Below are 22461 nucleotides of genomic sequence, written 5' to 3' on the forward strand. Positions count from 1 at the left end.
TTAACAACACCCTTGGGGAGATTAGGGCAATCGGGTGGGTATTCTTAGTAAGCATTGCTCACAGTACCTCTTGTCCATTCCGCGTTTTGACAACACCGCCGTAAAATGACTAAAATATTGCCAAAACAGCGTACAACCATAATCAATCAATCAAATAAGCAACAGCTGATGATTTCTCCGCCACTTTCAAACCAACTCACGTGGTTATTATATACTACGCGTTTCAAAACGTGTCACAAAACATTTGTTTGATATTGTAGCACAAGAAAATTAATCAAATTACTTTAACGATATTTCTACAGAAGCGTAAATAAGTGCGAAAGATATTGTCAATCTCTACCTAGAGTTATCGTTCTTTACAGTCACATATACTTGGTAGGGGCTGTTGATTCAAAGACTGTTCAACCCTAATTATTGCTTTAGTATGGGCCAGTGCTTAAAAATAAGTGAAAAGAGCCCAAACTCAAACTTGATCTGAAACCCATTCAGTGAATATGTAAGTCCATACATAATGGCTTCAGGGATAGCCAAAAAGTCCAAAACACTCTCAATGCACGGATACATAGGCTGGTCACTATAGGACCCCAGAAAACTATGAATGCACGGATACATAGGCTGATCACTATAGGACCCCCAGAAAACTATAAATGCACGGATACACAGACTGATCAGTATAGGACCCCAGAAAACTATCAATGCACGGACACACAGGCTGATCGTTATAGGGTCCCGTTTATATAACATGGGTCATAATTAATTGTTGTAATTTGATGGACCAAGTCTGGCCTTTTGTAAAAATTAATTGATCCTTAATTACAGGAAATTCAGTTTTACGTGATTTTAATTTTTCACTGTTTGTTTTGTAGAATTGTGGAGATCTAGATTTAAATATGTGTTGTTCATTGACATGATAAACAAAAGACTGTGACCTTGTATCTGAAGATCTGTCTTGAAAGCCGGACGTTTTGGATCACTCTCTGTTATTGTACAACATATTTAAGTATGCATTCAGTAATAATTAATGTAAGACTGTACTCTAAATCATGTTTATCTATCTATATAATCTATACGTTGAAATATAATACAGATAACAAACAAAATAATGTTTAATTACATGTAGACACATATAAACGAACACATTTTTACTGTCAATACACACGTTAATTACGAATCACAAACACTGGTGTAATTAAAACAGCTGTAATCAACACAGGACTCTAATTAGCATGGTGTTCATTACCGTAATGAACACAATGTAGATATGTAATTAACACTGCGTTTAGATATTTGATGAACACTGTGCTGAGATGTGTAATTAACACTGTGTTTATAGATATTGAATTTTCTTCACTTTAGCAGTGACACACTCAGCCACAAAGAGGTTGTCTCTGATGTCCATACATAAACCATATGGACGGCTTAAATCACAGTGAATGTAACGGAGGAACTGTCCGTCCTGATCTAGGATGTGGATACACTGATTGTGAAAGTCTGACGTCAGGATGTGACTCTGGCTGTCTGCAGTGATGCCGACTGGATTAGATATTAGAAGGATAGCCAGTGTATCTAAATCGGAGTTTTCCTGACTTATTTACCACCACTACAGCTTTAGCTCCACTGTCAGCCACACAGATGTCCATATTCTTGTTCTCATTGATGTATTTAATAAAATTATCAGATGAATAGAGAGGATGACCCTGAGCATTAAACTGAATGGTTTGTGTATCTGTGGAGCCAGAGTAACGCACAACTTTGTATTCTTTGTAATCATCACTGATCATGGTAACCAGAAGATCATCTGAGGCGGTACTGCAGATATAGAGAGTTGTCCACCCTTGTAGTGTAATCACGGTCTGTATCTGTGTATTCTTCACTAGGTTTACAGTTTTATTATCAGTATAAACAAGATATCCGTCCCGTGTCACTGTTAAGTCACATGGTTCGATCCCTGACTCGGTTTCTATTGATGTCAGTAGCTTACCTTGGAGGTTGAGAAGCTTCATGATTTTCTTATTTCCACATGTCCAAACTTGTTCATCACCGAGACAGCTAACACTGTATATCTAATCATACCCAGTGTCTATAGTGGCAATGAGTCGCGGTTCATCAAGCAGTTGTCTGACTGTTGTAATGGATAATGGTGATAAAACGCCAAACATTTCATTAAGTTTTTCTGTGTTAATTGTTGGTGTAGATAGGTTTGGTAATGTAACTTTGATTTTAGGAGGCAGTTTATTGAATTCATCATTTCTAGATTTGTAAGTTGATGTTAAGGAGATAGCATTGGTGTCCAGAATGTTTTTCATTTCTAGAATGACCTGTTCGATTTCAGTCAATCTGTGCGTGATTTCGTCTGTGTGTTTTTCTAAAAGAGACAGGTGTTTATTTTGCGTTTCCTCAATGTCAGATTTCCGTTTGTTGACAATGGCAGTGATCTCTCGGCGCCAGACTTCTCCTTGTGGGTCAGCAGCAGTGGTCATTTTATCATAATTCGTTTTTAATGTAGATTTCTCTGTCTGGACATCGGTGGAAATTTCTTTTTATTGTCGGACACTGTGATATATAATTTGATTTGGATATACGATCATTTATGACTGTTCGATATCTTCACCTTTTCATACTAATGATAAAATATTCACTTGTCGGGTAATTTTTGCATCGGGGATTTTTGGCTGATTTTTCTAAAAGCGGTAGTAAAAATATGTGCACTTTATTGAAATGGATTTTAAGTATGTGCTATCATGGTTCGTCCGAAATGAATTTTTGATCTTGCTAAATTTGGCGAATTTTCAAAAAATAAGAAAGAAAAAACACACAGCTGACATAAAGATAAAAACGATGAAAAATGCACATCTTCTTCATGTGTACTTAAAAAAATATGACGGTATTACAAAATTATCTTTTGTGTATTATTTATAATAAGAGTTTCATTTATGGTTTGTAAAATGTTAATGAATATGGAGAACCTTGAGGAATATTGACTGATTGACTGTTTTACGTCTTAAATTGTCAAAAATAAAAATCACTCAAATTGAGACGTCAAGAAGAAGTACTACTGATTTATATCCATGTTTAACACTCAGGGTCGTAGCACTAGCAGTGAAGGTTCTTTAATGTGCCAACGCCTAAGTTTTTAGAAAGTCAATGGGTCGAATGAATATGAGTTACCGTACCTATGCTGGATTCCTAAATTACATTTAAAAAAAAAAAACCCTTACAAAGATACATTGCTGGACCCAGTAAGTGTTATACAAAGCCCTGTCTTTGCTCCTCACGAAAACATTAACAGCTGTGAAGGAGAGACTTCAAACTTGCTGTGCGACTACATACAAGTGTGCCAGAAATGATGTAAATCAAACGTGGATTCTAAATAATTCTAAAGAACTTTAAGTAAACTTGAAATCGCAAAACTTTACCCAAATCAACAACATCAAAACGTATGACTTTTTGACATCATAGACATTAATTTTGATTCTTCAACAAAAATGAAAAACGGAAATATTCATACATGTATCTAGTGACCAGTCATCCAAAAACTTACTTTGTTAAACACCACTCTGATTCCACGCACAAGTACTCTAAAGTTGAAATAATAAAAAAAATATGCTAGTGTTCCTCATTGACAATATCTTCGTGGTCTTTGGTGATCAGGTCTTCCGCAGTCTGTTGGAATCCCCATGGGCACGAATTGTGCTCCTTAGTTAGCTGGCCTGTTTTTTATATTCACATGAAGCAGAATTTATTAAAAAAAAACTTCTACGTATACTTGAGAAGAAAAAATCTCTTGCAGTGGCCTTCAGTCCGACATTTAGATATATATGACGTTTCATCTACTTCCATTCATGAATATGTCGATTCGATATATCCACGCGAACTTGAAATAAAAGTGTATTATTTATTTCTGAATGATAAATAATATAGATAAAATCCATCAGCCAAATCCGCTTATTTGGTCGTTTTAAAAAAGGTGTATCATATGTGCATTTAAAAAAGTAATGTAGGGCATACGACACACCTTTTTAAAAAGAAAAAAAAAGAAAGAAAACAGAAAAAAAAAACCAACGGATTTGGGTGGTGGATTTCATTTATAATAGTAATTTATTTCCAATTTATGATTTATTATTCGGGAATAAATGATAAAGTTCGATATCTGTGATGTAATGTTCAGTAATATGAAATTCACAAAAAAACGATTTTTAAAAATAGCCTAGATGTGGGATTTGTTTAATTCATTGAAATGAAAATTAACTTGGCCCTCCTCTAAAATTAAAAATGAGGGAGAAAATTGAAGAGAAACAAATGTCGGGGGCAGGGGGTAGCGGAAGTCCTGTCCACAAGCACCTGTTAGAATAATCGTCTGCTTTTTCTTTTTCATCATCCTTGTCGTCATCCACCCACCCCACCCAAGTCCCTACATTAGGGAAAAAGGTACAAACTTGGGGCGCAACCTTTTTTTTAAAACTCTTTAGATCCGCCACTGCTGTGTATTGATTCATGAAATGACATTCATGAAAACATACCTGAAATATGCAGTGCGATCAAAAGACATTCGGCAAACTTTTAGAACAGACATCTACAGTATCGAAGCCAGGAGCTTCCTGGGCAGTGTGCCCTCTGGACAAATGACGTAACAGCCAATCATGCAAACAAATTTCCATGTCACTTCCGGTTCACTTCCTACTTCGTGAGAAAACACAACTCGCAAGATCTCTTCAACAGGTAAAGCAATGTCGGCGTTTAATTATAACTACGCGATCGTAAGTAGAATCCCAAACAGTTTTAAATATAGTGGTCAGCAATATTCAAATAAATATGAAAAGGAGAGCGAAATCGATGTAGAAAAAGCCCGAGAGGAACACCGGCAACTGATAGAGACGCTTAAGAAATGCGAGGTACGAGTTATCGAACTTCAAGAGGAAGAGGACTACCCAGAATGTTGTTTTGTGGACGATTGTGCCGTAGTTATCGGAGCCACGGCGCTCATCACGAGACTTGGACAAACCACACGGCAGGGAGAGGTAAGTTTTAGCTTTAGGGGGTGGAGGAGGATTCGAGACACCCCTCACCCTCACCTACTGTGTGACTCATACTGTGGCATGTTTACATTAGATTTAGAATAGGTCTATATGATCCTAAATCACAGAAACCGGTAATTTTTTCTCTGTAATTATGATAGTAGGGGTCTATATATACCACTCCCTAACTAGGGGGTGGTATAGTATATATTATTATTACACTGTAATTTACATACAAAATTACCGGTTTCTGTACCTAAATAAGAATGTTAAAAAGAACTGAAAAAAGCATTGGTTTTGACAGCACCTAGTTCTCTGTGCAGATGTGTAGACTATTTAATGCAGCAGACGTTTTAATCATTGACAAATCGTTTCTGTGATCTTCAATTTCAGGTGGCAGAGATTCGTAAAGTTTTAAAAGATCTGAAATTTCGTATTGTGGAGATTGTGGACCCTGATGCTATAGTGGAGGGGGGAGATGTTCTGTTCACTGGTAAGATTACTTAAAACAAATCAGTTACAAATAAATTATTTTAGGTTGAAATTGTGTATGATTTTGAATTTTAAAAAGAAATAAGCCTGGTTAAAGTGGTTTACTGCAATTTCAAACAGAATCTCACTATTTCTCTGAAATCTGAATTCTCTCTTCACTCACAGCATTTTCACTCTATCATCTCTCATTCTCAACTTCATTCACACTATTTTCAGTCTCACTCTCAAAATTTAAATAGGCCCTCAGTACCCTTTGCTTGTCGTAAGAGGCAACTAACTGGGACAGTCCTTCAGATGAGACTGCAAAAAACCAAGGCCCCGTATCACAGTAGGTGTGGCATGATAAAGATACTTTCTTGCTAAATGGCCATAACCGTGGAGCATAGGACTAAATTTTGCAGCCCACCCATCACCAATGCGCCCATCACCAATGCTGGTGACGTCTCCATATGAGTGAAATATTTTGGAGAGGGACATTAAACAATATTCAATCAATCAATCATCCACAATTTCAACTGTTTCTTCTGTTCTTAACATTTTTACTTGCCTGAAAATTTTTTTTAAAAAAGAAGTAAAAAATAGTCAGTTACAATGCTCTGCAGTGGACAACAATAACCCCACCCCCTTCCCTCTTCCGCCCCAATCCAATATCTAGATTGAATATCATCAATATCATATTTTTTTGTGAGATAATTATGATTAAACAATAAATTGTATTCTTTGTTGTTTTATCCAGTGATGAAACAGGGATTTATCAGTACCTTCTCAGGGGCCGATATTCGACCCCATTCCCAATCAAAAATAGGCTCAAATTTTCCCAATTTGCGGGTAAAATTTCGCAAAAATAAAATTTTGAAAAAATTGTGTTGTTTTTAAATCGCAAATCGTGCATTCTGTTTCTAAGTAGGAATTATCTAAATTTAGTACTGAAATTCGGTACGCCTCAGTCTGTTACCTCTTTGTTTGGATGTCATTGAAGTGTACCGAATGAATCTAGATGTACAACAGTAACAGATGCACTCCATGCATTAAGAAATAGACTTGTAAACACGTGTCTTTGGACAGTGTTATCAGAATTTGCTTATGAGGTCTTACCATATTAACACTATTGTGTTTCTGTGAAAATTAAAGGTTATATTGGAATTTAATCTGAAATATATATGAAAACAAGTGTATATATAATTTTGTTATTTTTCCCAATTTCAGCAAATTGTCGATTAGATTTTCCCAATTTTGAAAAAATGGCGTTTCCCAAAATAGGCTGATAAATCCCTGTGAAGGTAGCAAGCATTGCAGAAAAAAATTGCATAATCCGCATTGCAATTTTTTTCTGCAATGATTGCTACCTTCATCACTGAATAAAACAACAAAGAAAGACATTTCATTGTTTATGATTATATTTTTATGTATTCTTTAAAAAAAAAGAATTCAAGACTTGAAGTACTAAAATACCATATTGTTGACCCATTTGTTACTTTAAAAAGAACAGCCAAAGCATTCTCTGACCTTGACGATGCTTCATATTTAAATTGGTAATGATTATGCAGACATTGTCCTTAAAAAATGTGATTGAATTAGTATGCAACAAACTGTATTCATTGTTGCTGATCTAGATATTTGATATTAATAGTACATAATTGTTTTGATTTGTGTAGAATGCTTCTAGCATTGGTCAAGTTGTTCTTGCAAAATCAATATGAAAAGATGTTGACCCTGACTAAAATCAGAGATAACAGTGGCATATTTGCAGTAAGAACAAGGTATTTTCTCGTTTTCATGAATGAGCCATGGACACCCGGGGTCCAAGATCTTTATGGTTATAAAACTACTGTTAGATTCTTTCAATGGGGTTTGGGTTAACTGGATAAGAATGTCCAGATTGTTTGAACCAAATGTTATGCTCACATATAATAATTTAAAATGTTCCAGGATTTTGAAAGACGACTGTTGTCCTTATCAGACCAAAATATCAGTGAGACCATTATTGTAACAAATTGACAATAATAACAAATAGTAGTGACAATCCTAACATGCCGCTGGGTCACCATTTAGATGAACTAAGTTAACAAATGGGTCATCCAAAATCATTTCAAGGTGAAGTTGACAAGGTGAAGAGCATGAATTCAGAACCCTGAAATTACAAATCATGAAATTTTGAGTGACAGATATATGTCATAGATATTTCTTTACATTATAGACTTATTTTTCAGGGAAAGAGATTTTTGTCGGGCTAGGACAAGGCAGGAGAACAAACGAGCGAGGGGCATCTGCTGTGGTAGATGCCTTCCCAGAATACAACGTGACCCCGGTCCGAATCGATGGACAGGTCCAGCTGAAGTCACTGGTTTCCATGGCAGGCAAGGACATCATTGCTGTAGGCAACAGCCAGAATGCCAACAGGGTGATGCAGGTACTTGTTGCTTTAGTTATAAGACCAAAATAGAAATGTTTTCGGTCGTCCAACCAACCCTAGATATATCCACCAACCCTATATATTAATTTTCAATTTCAATTTATCGATGTACGAACTATTACCCGAAATCATTTTGGTACGAGTTAAAAATACCGACGACAGCAATGGCAGTACATCTTTAAGAAGCTGCTTCGGTATTGACAAAAAGGTTACATAAGTGTCAGCATCAGAACCCCATAAATATTATGACAACTGTCTTGCACAAATTGATATTAAGCGACCTATTCAAGGCGCACCACCTGCAAAACCGTAAGGCAGGCAGTTTCTGCATGGACGTGCAGTGAGGGCTAGCACCAGATGAGACCCGTTCGTTGTCGGAACGTTTTTATTTTTTATCTCACACTTGATCCAGTAGCAGTTCCTGCGACATATGAAGAAATGATTAATGACCCATCACTCTTTTTAACCCAAAACACCAGTGCACTAGTAACTTGTACAGAGCGTTCAAAGCCACCAGTCATTTATTCAAAAATGAAATTAACTGAAAGCCTATTTTAACTATACTTTATACAATGTTTATATATTACTTGTAGTATGTCAAAAGCATGTAAGTAATCATAAAGAACTATTCGGTGGAAGAATAGGACTTCAACAAGAATATATACATGTACAAAGTCACTCAAACCAAGTGCAAGGGTGGTCTTTAGCCTAATAAACATTGTATGAAGTATATACTATGGCATGCAATGCTTTTTGTCAAATGTATTGTGTATGTGGTTGAATATTGTGTTTTGGGTAGAGGTAGCTGACACATTGGTTCCAAACAAATGACAATGTTTATGAATAAATACATGTAGGAAAGTGTGCACAACTATTGTGCATAATCAGTACCACCCTAAAAAAAATTGTACAGTTTCTGCTCCATATATGATGTCTGACAACTTTAATATATATAGAAAATATTACATGCTAAAATCCATATCGATATGGATTTTAGCATGTAATATTCTATTTATCATATACTGCACTTTTTCATACTAATTGATCAATCTTGTATTCATACAGTTATAGTGTTTTTAAGGGGGATGGATGTGGGTAGTAATCTGATATAGAGTTCGAGGACTGATTTTACATGATGGTACTATTTCTTTTTGTCACATACAGATTAAATTTATTGCACTTTAAAGATAGATCAAGAAATATCCGATATATTGCCTACCTTGATTTACTATGGTAAAAACTTTGATTAACTATAATGGTAAAAACTTGATTGACAACGTTAAAAACTTAATTTGATACATACATTGGTTAACTACATTTGTACATGTATGGTAAAAACGTTGATATTTTGTTTTACTACAGTAAACACCATGATACATTGATTTACTATGGTAAAAACTTTGATTCACTGATTATTATGAGCGAATGTATAATTTCCGACTTGATATGCATTTTTGCACACCGGTCTGAAATGTGATATGCATTTTCGGACCAGTCATTGATATTGGCTATTGTGATGTCAACCGTATCGCGCTGTGCAGAATCTGTATAATCATAACCAAGTATATGATAAATAATAATATATCAGAACTCAATCACATATTGTGTATTTTATCAATTAAACATTGTGCTTTGAACCCATTTTTTATCTATTAAACACAATGTATAACAAATTTAACTATCAAATTTTCATTGAAGGCACATATTTTTCTTTTAAAAATATTTTTTAAAAAAGCCTATCTACCGGGTTAACCCTTCTTTAAAATCGGAGGTGACCTGAAACAAACATGTTATTTTTTTATTTTATTTTTTTTGCCTAACGATATGTTGAAACCAACTTTAACAACCAATGGTGTAGTTTACCAAATGTCAAAACCAACATTAACAATTAATGGTTTAAAGTTTACCAAATATCAAAAACAACAGTTACTTTTAATTAACAATCAATGGTGTATAGTTTACCAAATGTCAAAACCAACTGTAGCAATCTGAGTGGGTTAGTTTGACATATATATATTACAGCCATTTTTGAACATTCTCAGTTTACCATATATCATAGCCATCTTTCACAATCTCTGAAGGGGGTTATTTGTTTTCCAAATATTGGTAAAGCTTAATTTTGTAAAGAAATATATATGGTAACTTACTGTGGAAATGGAAGAACGCTAGAAACAAACAAAATTTTAAGTTTGTTGCCCTCCAATAGGGGATGAGTTAGTTTATGTTTAAGCATGTATATTGACTTCACATTATCAAATTTAAATCTAAATATTTAGATATTCATATCCATTGTATATGTTTGAAGAAAATGTTTAATGCATGTATTTAAAAACCCTTTCAGCAAATCAAGTCGGTGGCTCAGTACAGTTATCGAATTCTAAAGCTCGACAACGACAAAGCAGCTAATATGTTGTATGTGAATGGGCGACTAATTCACAGGACAAGAGAAGAAATCGGGGACAGGAGTTATAGTGTAAGTACTCCATAGAACCACGGCATTACTTAGTCAGAAGGAATGGCTAGATGTTAGTTACAGGACTTAGTACTAACTAGAACCACAGCATTACTTAGTCAGAAGGAATTACTATATTTTAGGTACATGCTGATGACTCATAGTGAATTAGACATATATATTTAAAGAAAATGATTCAGCAGAGATGGGGTAATCGTAATCAGTAATCGTAATTGATTACAATCGATTACATTTTTTTAAGTAATCGTAATTGATTACATTTGTTTTTAAAGCAAAGTAATCGTAATCGTAATCAATTACTTTGGCAAAGTAATCGTAATTTATGATTACAATAATGATTACAATGATTATTTTATATTTATATTAAAATAATTATTTAATAGATAACAGTTAGAGCTTATGCATGTTATGTGTGCCATCCAGATATTTGTTGTTTTTCTTGTTCAAAAGCATGTAATCATGATTACTTTTCACAGTAATCGTAATTGTAATCAATTACTTTCAAAATATGTGTAATCGTAATCGTAATCATAGATTTTCAAAGTAATCGTAATCGTAATCAATTACATTTACAATGTAATCGCCCCATCTCTGAATTATGATTGCCATTTTTGAAAATACATGAGCAGCGTTAGACAGTATGGATTTTCCACTACACTAGTCAAAAGGACTAATAGATTCTATAATTTACTAGGCAGACGACTGAGTCATGAAGTAACGAGGGGGGGGGGGGGGGGGGTGTATGCCTCTAGATGCAAAATCCTGTATTTCTATTGAATTTTTGGACCAAAAAACAAATAAAATGAAAATTTGATGACCACATCAAACCACCATATGCTTGAATCAGGGTACATGTATTGTGAATAGGTGTACAGGGTTCAACACTCGTCAGAATTTGGACTCTCCATTCAGGCAACCTAGGTACTGATCTCAGATTGCCTGAATGGGTTTCAGGTTGCCCAAACAAAAATATCAAACAATGATTTTAAATGTGTTGTTTTTCTAAATTTAATGCATTTCTATTTCGGTTTCAAACAGAATCTCAATAATTCTCTCCTCACACACAACATTTTCTCTCTCACCTACTCTCATTCTCTCTGAAACGTTCTGTGCTCTCTGCCACAACATTCTCTTCACTCCACTCTGACTAACATTCAACGTTTTGTTAACTTCATTCACACAACATTTCAAATGGACATTTTATGTATAATGTCGTCATTTAGGTTTCTTCCCTTCACTATAGTTTACTTTATGTATGTTTGGTGTTCTTGTATGCCCTTAAAGGGCCTAAAAAAATTTTTTTGGGGGGGGGGGGGCACTATTTCTTATTATCACGTCTTTCAGTTTGTTTCAGCCAGAATGTCAACTATTGTTTCTGTCCTTAAAGTTTACACTTGTCTTTTCCTTGGTTCTGATTTTAGCAGCTTACAAATGTATATATATTTCATTTTAAACTTTTAAGTCTGAACGATGTTGAGCCTCGACTAAAGTCGGGAGATAACGCAGGCATTTTAGCAGTAAGAACAAATCCTTTTTTTCATCTTAATTCATAAATGAGCCATTGATATCTGGGCTGGGTCAACGATTTTTTTTAAGACAGCCTTTCTTCAAAGTACCCTATATAGTGTAACATTTTCTTAGATTGATTAGGCATCAGTAACAAAATTTCTTTATCTGAACAAGGCTGAATGTACATATTGTTTAACCGGATATTTTGCTATTGCATGATAAAATGTAAATAGGGCATTTCGGGAATTCTGAAAGACGACAGCTGTTATCACACCAGACCAAAATACTTTTACCCACTGGACTTTATTTCTCTTCACATTATTTAAATTTTTTAAATATATACAAAATTTACTGACAATCCAAACTCGTCGCCATTTGGGCGAACGTTAACAAACAGATTGTCAAAAAACATTTTAGGGTGGAAATGATGAGGTGACGAGCATGAATGTCGAGCCCTGGTTTTAAGGACATGCGGGACGATGTGGCCAAAAATAATTCGTCAATGAATATTTTTTCTTTTTCATGAAACACCATCAGGATGTCCTTTACAATGTGTATAAATTTCATGGCCACTTTCTAGGTATACAAGGGAGATAATAAGCTTTGAATTACTCCCCTTTTCGAAAATTGTGAATTTTACAAGATCATTTCGTTTTTCATTTCAAAAAAATAATTTGATGGAATTTTTAGACATATATTTTACAATAATCTTTAGAATATATGCAAAATATGAAATAAATAATAATAACATGCTTAAACATAACCGTATAATAAGAAATTGGGAAAATTTAAGGATATGGGGTGGAAATCAGTACTCAAAAACAGGGTAGTCCAGATACTAAATGAAGCACTGTTCAAAAACCTATCAATGAATTTTTTTGCAAACACTACAATTAAAAGCTATTCATATACCTAACTTCCTGTAGAAATATGAAGGGATGAAGCTAATCTTGATTTTGAGGTAGGCGTCCTTGAAGTTATTTATTGATATGTTCACTTGGGATTAGGGTTGGCGGAATATTTTTTAAATAACAACTTTCAAACTTATGTTCTTTTCATCTACAACTACTGTTAAAAGTAATGGGGGGGGGGGGGGGGGAGGGCAGTCTTAATTTATTTGCACTACAATTTTTTTTTTTAATTGCTCACTGTCAAAGACGGGGGCAGCCTAATTCTTTGTGCCTGTTTTGGAATACATTGTTAGAAACTATATTTGTTTTGAACCTATTGTAATATTTAGAATTTTCATGATTATGGAACAAAATTTGAGTTAATGAAAACAAATTAAAATTTTAATCTTTTTCAAATATACATGTAAATATTATACATGACTTTGGACGAAACATCTAGCTCTACAATTCGTCTTTCTTCAAACCACGGGGTGAGATCAAGTTAACGTCAATATAAGCTACTACTTCGTTTACAAGATCAACAGCTCTTCCGCGACCATGGTAGTTAGTGTCGCTTGACTCGATCGTCTCCATACTATTTTCAAGGAATTTATGTGTCGCACACATTGTGACTTTGCACATTGTTCTTTTTCACACGTCTGCTTCTCGCAAACTTTCCGACGTGTATCATAATTATTACATTAGTTACCATTTTCGCAGCAGTGTTTCGTAAAGTTAGTAAAATTAATTTGAATATAAAATAGTTTGAGAGATAAAGCGTACTAAGATTTACATGAAAATGCTTGGGAAAATTAAACATTCTTAGCATGAACGTTAATATTTGACCAAAAGTATCGATCTTCGGCATATGGGGGATGGGGTATCTTTCGCAAACAATGATCGATTATAAAAGCACCAGAATAGTTAATACGTTTTCCAAGCAAGATTCGGTGAAATGTGTGTCCAGTTCTAGTTTTACACTACTATAGTAAATATCAACAAACGATCATCATCTTACACTTGCACTGAGTCATTGTTTACGCACGATTGACTTTCCTTTTGTAAATGCTTAGATTCAAATTGTATGTACATGTAGGAGCGATTTCAGTGACTTATAGGCTATATTATCAAAATTACTGTGGCGCATACTGTATATATAATATATACAATGTATATGAAAAGGGAGACTTGTAATCAATATGAAACAGAAATGAAAATTATCATTGGACAAGAATTCAATCAACAGATTTACACATGACACTTGGCAGGGGTAGCAAATTACGACAAAATATGATGACATTTTCCCCGCGGTACAACGTTGTGACGTACTTTTTTATTGTGACGTCATATAGTGTGTCTGTAGTGCATTGTGATTTTTCTCGGGAAGCTTTAACTACGTTGCGTCTGGTTCTAAATTTATAATAAATTCACAATCATCATGTGATCATCGTCCCGCATATCCTTAAGTGCAGTAATGACACAGTTACATTCGAATTAGATAACTCAATCAAGGATTATTAGTCCATTGTATTTACAACAATCTACATGTACAACAGAATCAAAAGTAGATGAACATAGAAAGAAACTTCGACTATCATTTTTTCATACAAGGTTCTGAATTTTTATTCTGAAAGACAAAATTTATTAGCCCCGGGCTACCAGACTACCATTAGTGTTGAACCCTGATGAGGGTGTCAACTGTGATGCCCGAGACTGGCATACTTCATGAAGCAGCTCATATACTTCTCATTACCAGCTCATTAGAGTTATCGCTCTTTGATGACTCTTGTGCGTCATTGGTAAGAAAATGCACAAGTCTCGCGAGCAAGTGCGAGATTACTGGGACATAAACGAAACGTTCATAGCATCCCCTCTTTTTTAAGTTAAACTACATTGTGTATTTTTAAATAAAATAGCAATTGGTCAAACTGCATTTTAAAAATATTCTACCACTAGTTTATCAAGGATGTTACATGTTTTTTTAACTCTCCTACACCTATTCTAAAAATTCAAAACAACGATGTTCTCTGTCCTAAGTCAATCAATATTTTGTAATTTTCAAAATATAGCTTAGATGCAGTTTGGAAACGCATTTGTTGTGTTAATTAGTGTTATAAACGTCTAAAAAAAAAAAGGCACTTTGGCAAATATATAACTTAGTCGGAGAGAGAGAGAGAGAGAGAGAGAGAGAGAGAGAGAGAGAGAGAGAAGGGGGTACATGATTGATTACAAAATCCATGTCATATCAACCTGTCCAAATTGTAGGATAAAATAGAATGTCTTCATAGTCTGACAGAATAATTTTAATAACATATGAATCCCATTAATTACAAGAAAAGTTATTGTGTCGGATGTGCATATTGGTTTTTCCCTTGACAGTTCTTCTTGCGATTGATGCTTTATATCGGTCAGATTTGACAGATTTAGTATCTGCACTCCATCACATAGTTTAATAAGTTCGTCTGTTTTTTTGTAAGAATAATCAATTCCTAAATTTGCCTTTAGAATTTTAACCAGTGTCGTGGTGCAGTCGGTTATACATGTAATATGCATTCGATACCATACTTTATATTACGTATGCCTAAGTAATGTTTACGTATGTTGTCCCGGTATCACGACTTTACGCGCCTTTAATTTGAAGAGTTCCACTAATGGAAATTATAAGTATTAAATTCCCATGTATTTTCGAAAATGAAATTCATATCTTAAATAAATTGACAGGTGTTCAAAATTCCTCCAGCTGAGTGTTTGGAACTTAATGATTCTGAATTTGCAGTCACCAGTTAGAAACAGTACTAGCCAAAGAGCTTTTCCTATTATAAGTAAATTATAAGTGAAAATAGAGACATCAACTCTAGATCAAAATTAATATAATTGTTTATAAGTTCATGCTTACTTACACACAAAAGTCAAAAAGACTGACAGCATTCAGTGTAGACTTGGACAATTTTTATTTTAGACTGAATTGATATTTTGCTAAATTTTATATTAAGTAAGTTTTGGACTTTAGCATGTGCATTTTTTAAGCTATGGTAAATTCTATACAAATTCTAGTTTGTATATACAGAGTTACTGCTCTTTTCAATGCTAGCACTTTAACAGGAAATTTTTGAATCTACTACATTAGAAGACAGCATTTTTTTAAATAGTGTTTAATTTCGGACAGTGTTAATGATTAAGGCCTAGTCATATACATGTAACAGGTGTCCTGTAATAACCACTGTCCGTCTGTCCACACTTTCTATGGCACTTGATAACTTAAGTTTCCTAGGGTTGATTGACATGAATTTTATACGTAATACACTTATTTGGATTAGGCAGAGAAAGTTCAATTTATTGGCTTTGTCTTTACACGGTTATGATACTTTAATTTTTAAACTACTGATAAGATTGATTGATTGATTGATTGAATATTGTTTAACGTCCCTATCGAGAATATTTCACTCATATAGAGACGTCACCATTACCAGTGAAGGGCTGTAAAATTTAGGCCTATGCTCAGCACTTATGGCCATTCTTTATTGTGTCACACCTGCTGTGACACGGGACCTCAGTTTTTGCGGTCTCCTCCGAAGGACCACCCCATTTAGTCGCCTCTTACGACAAGCAAAGGGTACTGAGGACCTATTCTAACCCAGATCAAAATAATACTGTTTTCTATGGCATGCCATAACTTAGAATTGATTGAGAAGATTTTCATAGAATGTAAAGATAATGCTTAAGATTCCTATAGTGATCACTGTCTGTCCATCCATCAGCACTTTCTATGTCCATCTGTCCATCCATCAGCACTTTCTATGTCCATCTGTCCATCCATCAGCACTTTCTATGTCCATCTGTCCATCCATCAGCACTTTCTATGTCCGTCTGTCCATCCCTCAGCACTTTCTATGTCCGTCTGTCCATCCCTCAGCACTTTCTATGCCCGTCTGTCCATCCCTCAGCACTTTCTATGTCCATCTGTCCATCCATCAGCACTTTCTATGTCCATCTGTCCATCCCTCAGCACTTTCTATGTCCATCTGTCCATCCCTCAGCACTTTCTATGTCCATCTGTCCATCCCTCAGCACTTTCTATGTCCATCTGTCCATCCCTCAGCACTTTCTATGTCCATCTGTCCATCCATCAGCACTTTCTATGTCCATCTGTCCATCCCTCAGCACTTTCTATGGCACACAGTAACTTAAGATACATGGGAAGATTTTCATACATTTTATGCATTTGTCATTTACATGGATCAGGTAGAGGAAGTCGAGATTATCATTAAATGTCATTTTTGACTTGTTAGTGTTTCTAGTTGTTTGCTCTAGATGGAATAGACTGTACATATGTAGGTTAATTTCTTATTTTCTACAATGTCAATTAGCTTAGAAATTCTGCTATACATATATCTATTCATTATAATAATACCTGTAGATATAGATTCATATTCATCACATTAGAAGGGAGATGGCTTTAATCAGATTGAACTGAACATTTAAGGTCAACGAATTGATCACTAACCATTCTACATAAATACAATGTTATGTGTGTGTGGTTGGGGGGGGGGGGGGGGGGGTTGTGTGTGTTTTTTTCATTTACAGAATTCAATTTTAATTATATGTTCTTAAGTCAAGGAAATTTTTATAAATATAATGGAATATTTCTTGATTTAGAAATAATACATGATATGTTTATGACTAAGTTATCAAGGTAGTCCATGGTAGAAATTTAATTCATTATTTATAATCAGATGACAAATTAATCAGTTACCACAGAATTCATTTTGAATTTTATATAGATAGAAATGAAATAAAAGTAGAAATAAAGAATTAGTAGAAATAGAAACTGATACATAAAGACTTTTTTGTTCCAGTTATTTGTTAATTTCCCAATATTCAGTCAATGATCCTTCTTATTATACTGCGGGGGGTTTACTGGAATCGGGTTGTCCGTCTGTCTGTCCGTCCGTCCGTCTGTAGACGCAATGGTTTCCGGGCTTTAAAGCATTATCCTTTCCACTTACCATCACCATATCGTATATATGGACTACCCATGGGATGAAGATGTTCCCTATCGATTTTGGGGTCAAAAGGTCAAAGGTCAAGTGCACTGGACATCAAAGTAGCAATATGGTTTCCGGGCTCTAAAGCGTTATCCTTACCACCTACCGTCACCATATCATACATATGGACTACCCATGGGATGAAGATGTTCCTATCGATTTTGGGTCAAAAGGTCAAAGGTCACGTGCACTGGACATCAAAGTAGCAATATGGTTTCCAGGCTCTAAAGTGTTATCCTTTCCACCTACAGTCACCATATCTTACATATGGACTACCCATGGGATGAAGATGTTCCCTATCGATTTTGGGGTCAAAAGGTCAAAGGTCACGTGCACTGGACATTGAAGTAGCAATATGGTTCGGTTTGTCATGCCATTTGTTTTTTACACTCAGAAAAGAGGTAGTTTATACCTATTACCAACACCCTTTGGGAGATTGGGGTAAACGGGGGGTATTCTTAGTGAGCATTGCTCACAGTACCTCTTGTTACATATATATTCTTCAAATTCTAAAAGTATGTCCTTTTGATGCCAGAGGCACGCATTTGTTTACTTTTTTGGTAACATACAAAGTGTTTATGCCAATTGTTATTTGTAAACAGATGAAGTGCCGCAATCATCAAGTTATTTTAAAGCAAATGAGTAAAAGTAGTCCTCAGGCATTTACTATGCAGGCTTGCATGGTCCATTAGAAACCTTGGTACTCTTCTACTGAGTCTATAGGGAGAATATCAAAACATGTAATAATCACTTTTTCAAATCATTTTGATTTACAATGTAAACAAGAGGAGATAAATGCTTGCCTATAATTATTGACTGTTTTAGTTTATTATAGTTGTGGTCAGATAGTAATTCATGTTTGTTTTATTATTATATTTGTATCAGTGTATTGCATCTTTTCCATTATGAGATTTGTCATTCATCATATATGCAGAGATCAATTTTGGCATTAGTACAATGATAGACTGCTCATGTTCATGAATTTTTCTCAACTTGAAATAGGTTTTACAGAAGTTGATAGACGACAATCTTCAAGTGTCCCAGAGAGAATTGTGTCAGGTCGGGGGGACCATTCAGAATTGTTGTCTGCTGTGTATCAATGTGTCCCACTTCAAACATATTATATCCACCCTCCCATCCACAGGTATCCGTGTTGTCAGAACAAGGGTTGGCTACGGCGCATCATGATCTCTTCCCTTTTTCTCATTTTTCATTCTCGAATCCCACAGTCTCATCTAATTCAATCCTCTAATCAGCCCTGTTGATTTCTAAACTTGACAGATACAGTGGATAGCAACTGAAAGGTCAACCACATTCAGTGCATTATCCACTAAATCCAGAGATAACCACATTCTGTGCATTATCCACTAAATCCAGAGATAACCACATTCTGTGCATTATCCACTAAATACAGAGATAACCACATTCAGTGCATTATCCACTAAATCCAGAGATAACCACATTCAGTACATTATCCACTAAAAATCCAGAGATAACCACATTCTGTGCATTATCCACTAAAAATCCAGAGATAACCACATTCAGTGCATTATCCACTAAATCCAGAGATAACCACATTCAGTACATTATCCACTAAATCCAGAGATAACCACATTCTGTGCATTATCCACTAAAAATCCAGAGATAACCACATTCAGTGCATTATCCACTAAATCCAGAGATTTGTTGCTTACAAAGAAAATTGTTAATGAGAATCGAAGCTAGGAAAAGGCATGCCTAGTGTGTAAATATCAATATTACTACTAGCATTAAAGACACTGTAACAAAAATAATGTCTGCTTGAAATGTTGTTCCATTGTTGTTAGTCTAATTTTATAAACTGATTCATTTTCATCATATACTTAACATTGTGTACTGTAATGTCATAACATCATAGTTCACTGTTACACGTAACCTTAAATGAACAGAGAACAATGGTTTTGATTATTTGGCAATATGTAGAACGATTAGATTATAGCTACACTGTAGGTTAATAACATGGTTATCCTAGATATCATTAGGGCTGATCCAGAGAGTAAGCAGAGAGTAAATAGATGGAGACTCTGGTAGGATCTTGATCAGGTGTTTGTAGAATGACTGCATGACTGATTGGTGTAAGCTGAAGATTTGTTAAGGATGTATGACTAACCCGTCTTTAGAGAAAATAGAACTTTATGTAATACTAAATTAACTAATTCTTGTTATTGTAGTGAACTATAAATCTGAAGGGTGTTCAGACAAGAAATTAATGTTTGGAAGAAAACTAATGTTTTTAGCATGTCATATACTCGGGGTGATGGATTTCATTTGACATACAATATACATGTATGTAGTTTGAATTATGATATATAGCTATAAATCAGTCAAATTGTATCATATTTAGTGTTTCATGTTCATTAAGTATGATTTAGAACATATATTGGTTTTTTTTTTCATTTTGATAATCAGGCTGTCTAATAAAAAGAACTTTTGTGTTTTAGGTTTTAGATGAAAAGATAACTTATGCAAAACACAAGGTGCAGCTCTCAGAAATTGAAAAATCAGGTGGTGTTTTGTCCAACCTCGTCTTATTCCTTAAAAAATCCAGCCTTCCAAAAGAAATTGTGTCCAACATTACCTCTCGAGATGTCTCGATGTATTCAGAAGTCAACTTCATGTAAATGAAACCCTGCAGCCAGCGTCAGTACATTGTCAATGTTTTAGTCTTAGCGTGCTTCGACAGAATTTGCCTCGTATATTTGCACAATAGCTATTTAGCTTAAGTACAGCAATTTTGGCAGAAATATTTTGATTTAACGTGTTTTGCTGCAAAGTAGGATTCCCAAGGGACAATTTTTGCTTGCCTTAAAAATGAATCTTTTGTTACGATGGGATTTTTTAGAATTATTTTGTTCATATTTCACATAGTGATTACAATGTGTGTATTTTATCTACTGTAGACCAGTTATCATGTGTTCATACTGAAAGTTTAACATTTAATGTTATCAAGAAAAGATAGAGGCAGATGTGACTGTCCTTAGGCAATGTTAAATCATATTGATCAGTTGTCATTATAAAGACAAAAACCAGATGCAATTATATTTTAGGTTGTTATAACATTCCTGCAAGTTATCTGTGTTAAGATTTACATGAATAGGTTGTGATAGCAATGGCTATATACATTCCCTGTAGAAATTCGATTTTGTCTGTTGATATGGAGTTGTGAATATAGATAAATCAGGGATCTGAAGTTTTCTAACTTTTATTTTTATTAAAATTGTATATTATGTTGAATATTTTTCCTGTACAAATGTACACACTTATACAGCAGTACTATTTTATCTGAGGTATTTTATGAAAGATTCTTTTGTCTTGTACAGTGTATCTTGTTTAGAGCAACATTGTGTTTAAATGTCATTTGCACTGTACATGTATATAAAAGTTGCATATGTAATCATGTTTGACAAATCTGAACATTACAAAACAAATTTTGCATAATTAACACGAAAATTAATATTGTAAATTTTTATTTTTTATTTGAATATGAATAAATTATAAACTAATGTTAACAAATTAAAGTCTTCAATGTCTTCTACAAACTGGACTGTACACAAGTTAAATATGCTTTGATTGAAGGATGGATACAAACCTTTGGCCAAATAAGATCTACTCTTCCCCTAGAAAATTCCCGGTACTGTTGCTTTAGAATTTAATGCTTTGAATTCTTAGTCACAACATAATGCAAATATTTGTTTTAGAAAGTTTTCTAAGTGTTTACAGACGCACACACACAATTTAGATTCGTGAAATTATTTGCACACCTTGATGTAGGAATAAGAGACATTTTACAAGACTACGCATGGATACAACATTGAAGAAAAATGAAGACCCTCAGTTATGTACAGTGGGAAATGTTGATCTTCATTTTAAGAAATCTTTGACCGGTTTGTATTGTCCTTGTCCGTAAAGTTTCTGCTTTCACGTAATGGATATGCATGTTATAAATCATTGTCTTCGTAGTTAGCGGCCATATTAAAATGATCACCGAATATATCGTAACACTTGATATTACCTAAGTATTGTGTCCTATACCCAGGGCATTTGGTGCATTAAAAGTCCTCTATTCACTACATCAGGGTGTTGACGAAACCCAGAAAATTTTTTCCGTCTTTTGATTATGCATGCTTTGGTAGGTTTAGTAGGACCCTCATATTTAAAGCTGATGTTGGTGAGATTGCTAGTACTCCAGGCTGGGTATTGCTCTGTTATCGCGGGTTCGGAGGATTTGTACTTGCGATTTTGGTGATGCAATCGGTTGATTACGTCATTGATTCCGTGGCGTGAATAAGTTCGGAAGGCCGCAGAGTTCGGCAAGTGACGCGCCCCTGCCAGAGATTTCTGGTACTTAATGGGATTCAGAACTTGTTGACGCATGTCCACTCTGGATTTTTGAAGCCTCAGTTGGTCAAAATTTGGATAGTCCGGACTTGTACGGTAGTCCACTTTGATGGGATCTCCTGTATATAAGTAACGCACGTCATTTTGCAGCAAATAATTGTGTGTCACTTTGAATTCTCCCATTGTTGGACGTATTCCTTGATTTCAATTCACATAATCACACAAACGTTACCACCAAGATATCGAA

General features: G+C 34.7%; 1 protein-coding gene and 1 long non-coding RNA gene across 2 annotated transcripts; both read left to right on the forward strand.

Annotated features, from left to right (window-relative positions):
• The first annotated feature begins 524 nt into the window (after positions 1-524).
• On the forward strand, positions 525-1687 carry LOC130051596 (uncharacterized). Its single transcript, XR_008799853.1, has 2 exons — positions 525-1000; positions 1357-1687. It is a non-coding gene; the product is annotated as an uncharacterized LOC130051596 (long non-coding RNA).
• A 2958-nt stretch (positions 1688-4645) lies between these two features.
• LOC125680572 (N(G),N(G)-dimethylarginine dimethylaminohydrolase 1-like) lies at positions 4646-21389 on the forward strand. The gene is made up of 5 exons (XM_048920257.2): positions 4646-5018; positions 5409-5508; positions 7718-7917; positions 10262-10393; positions 20318-21389. Exons 1-5 carry the CDS (start codon positions 4728-4730, stop codon positions 20495-20497), a joined length of 903 nt encoding a protein of 300 aa, XP_048776214.1. The 5' UTR covers positions 4646-4727; the 3' UTR covers positions 20498-21389.
• The last annotated feature ends 1072 nt before the right edge of the window (positions 21390-22461 follow it).

This window comes from Ostrea edulis, chromosome 2, assembly GCF_947568905.1.
Source record: "Ostrea edulis chromosome 2, xbOstEdul1.1, whole genome shotgun sequence".
In the NCBI taxonomy this organism is placed as follows: Eukaryota; Metazoa; Mollusca; class Bivalvia; order Ostreida; family Ostreidae; genus Ostrea; species Ostrea edulis.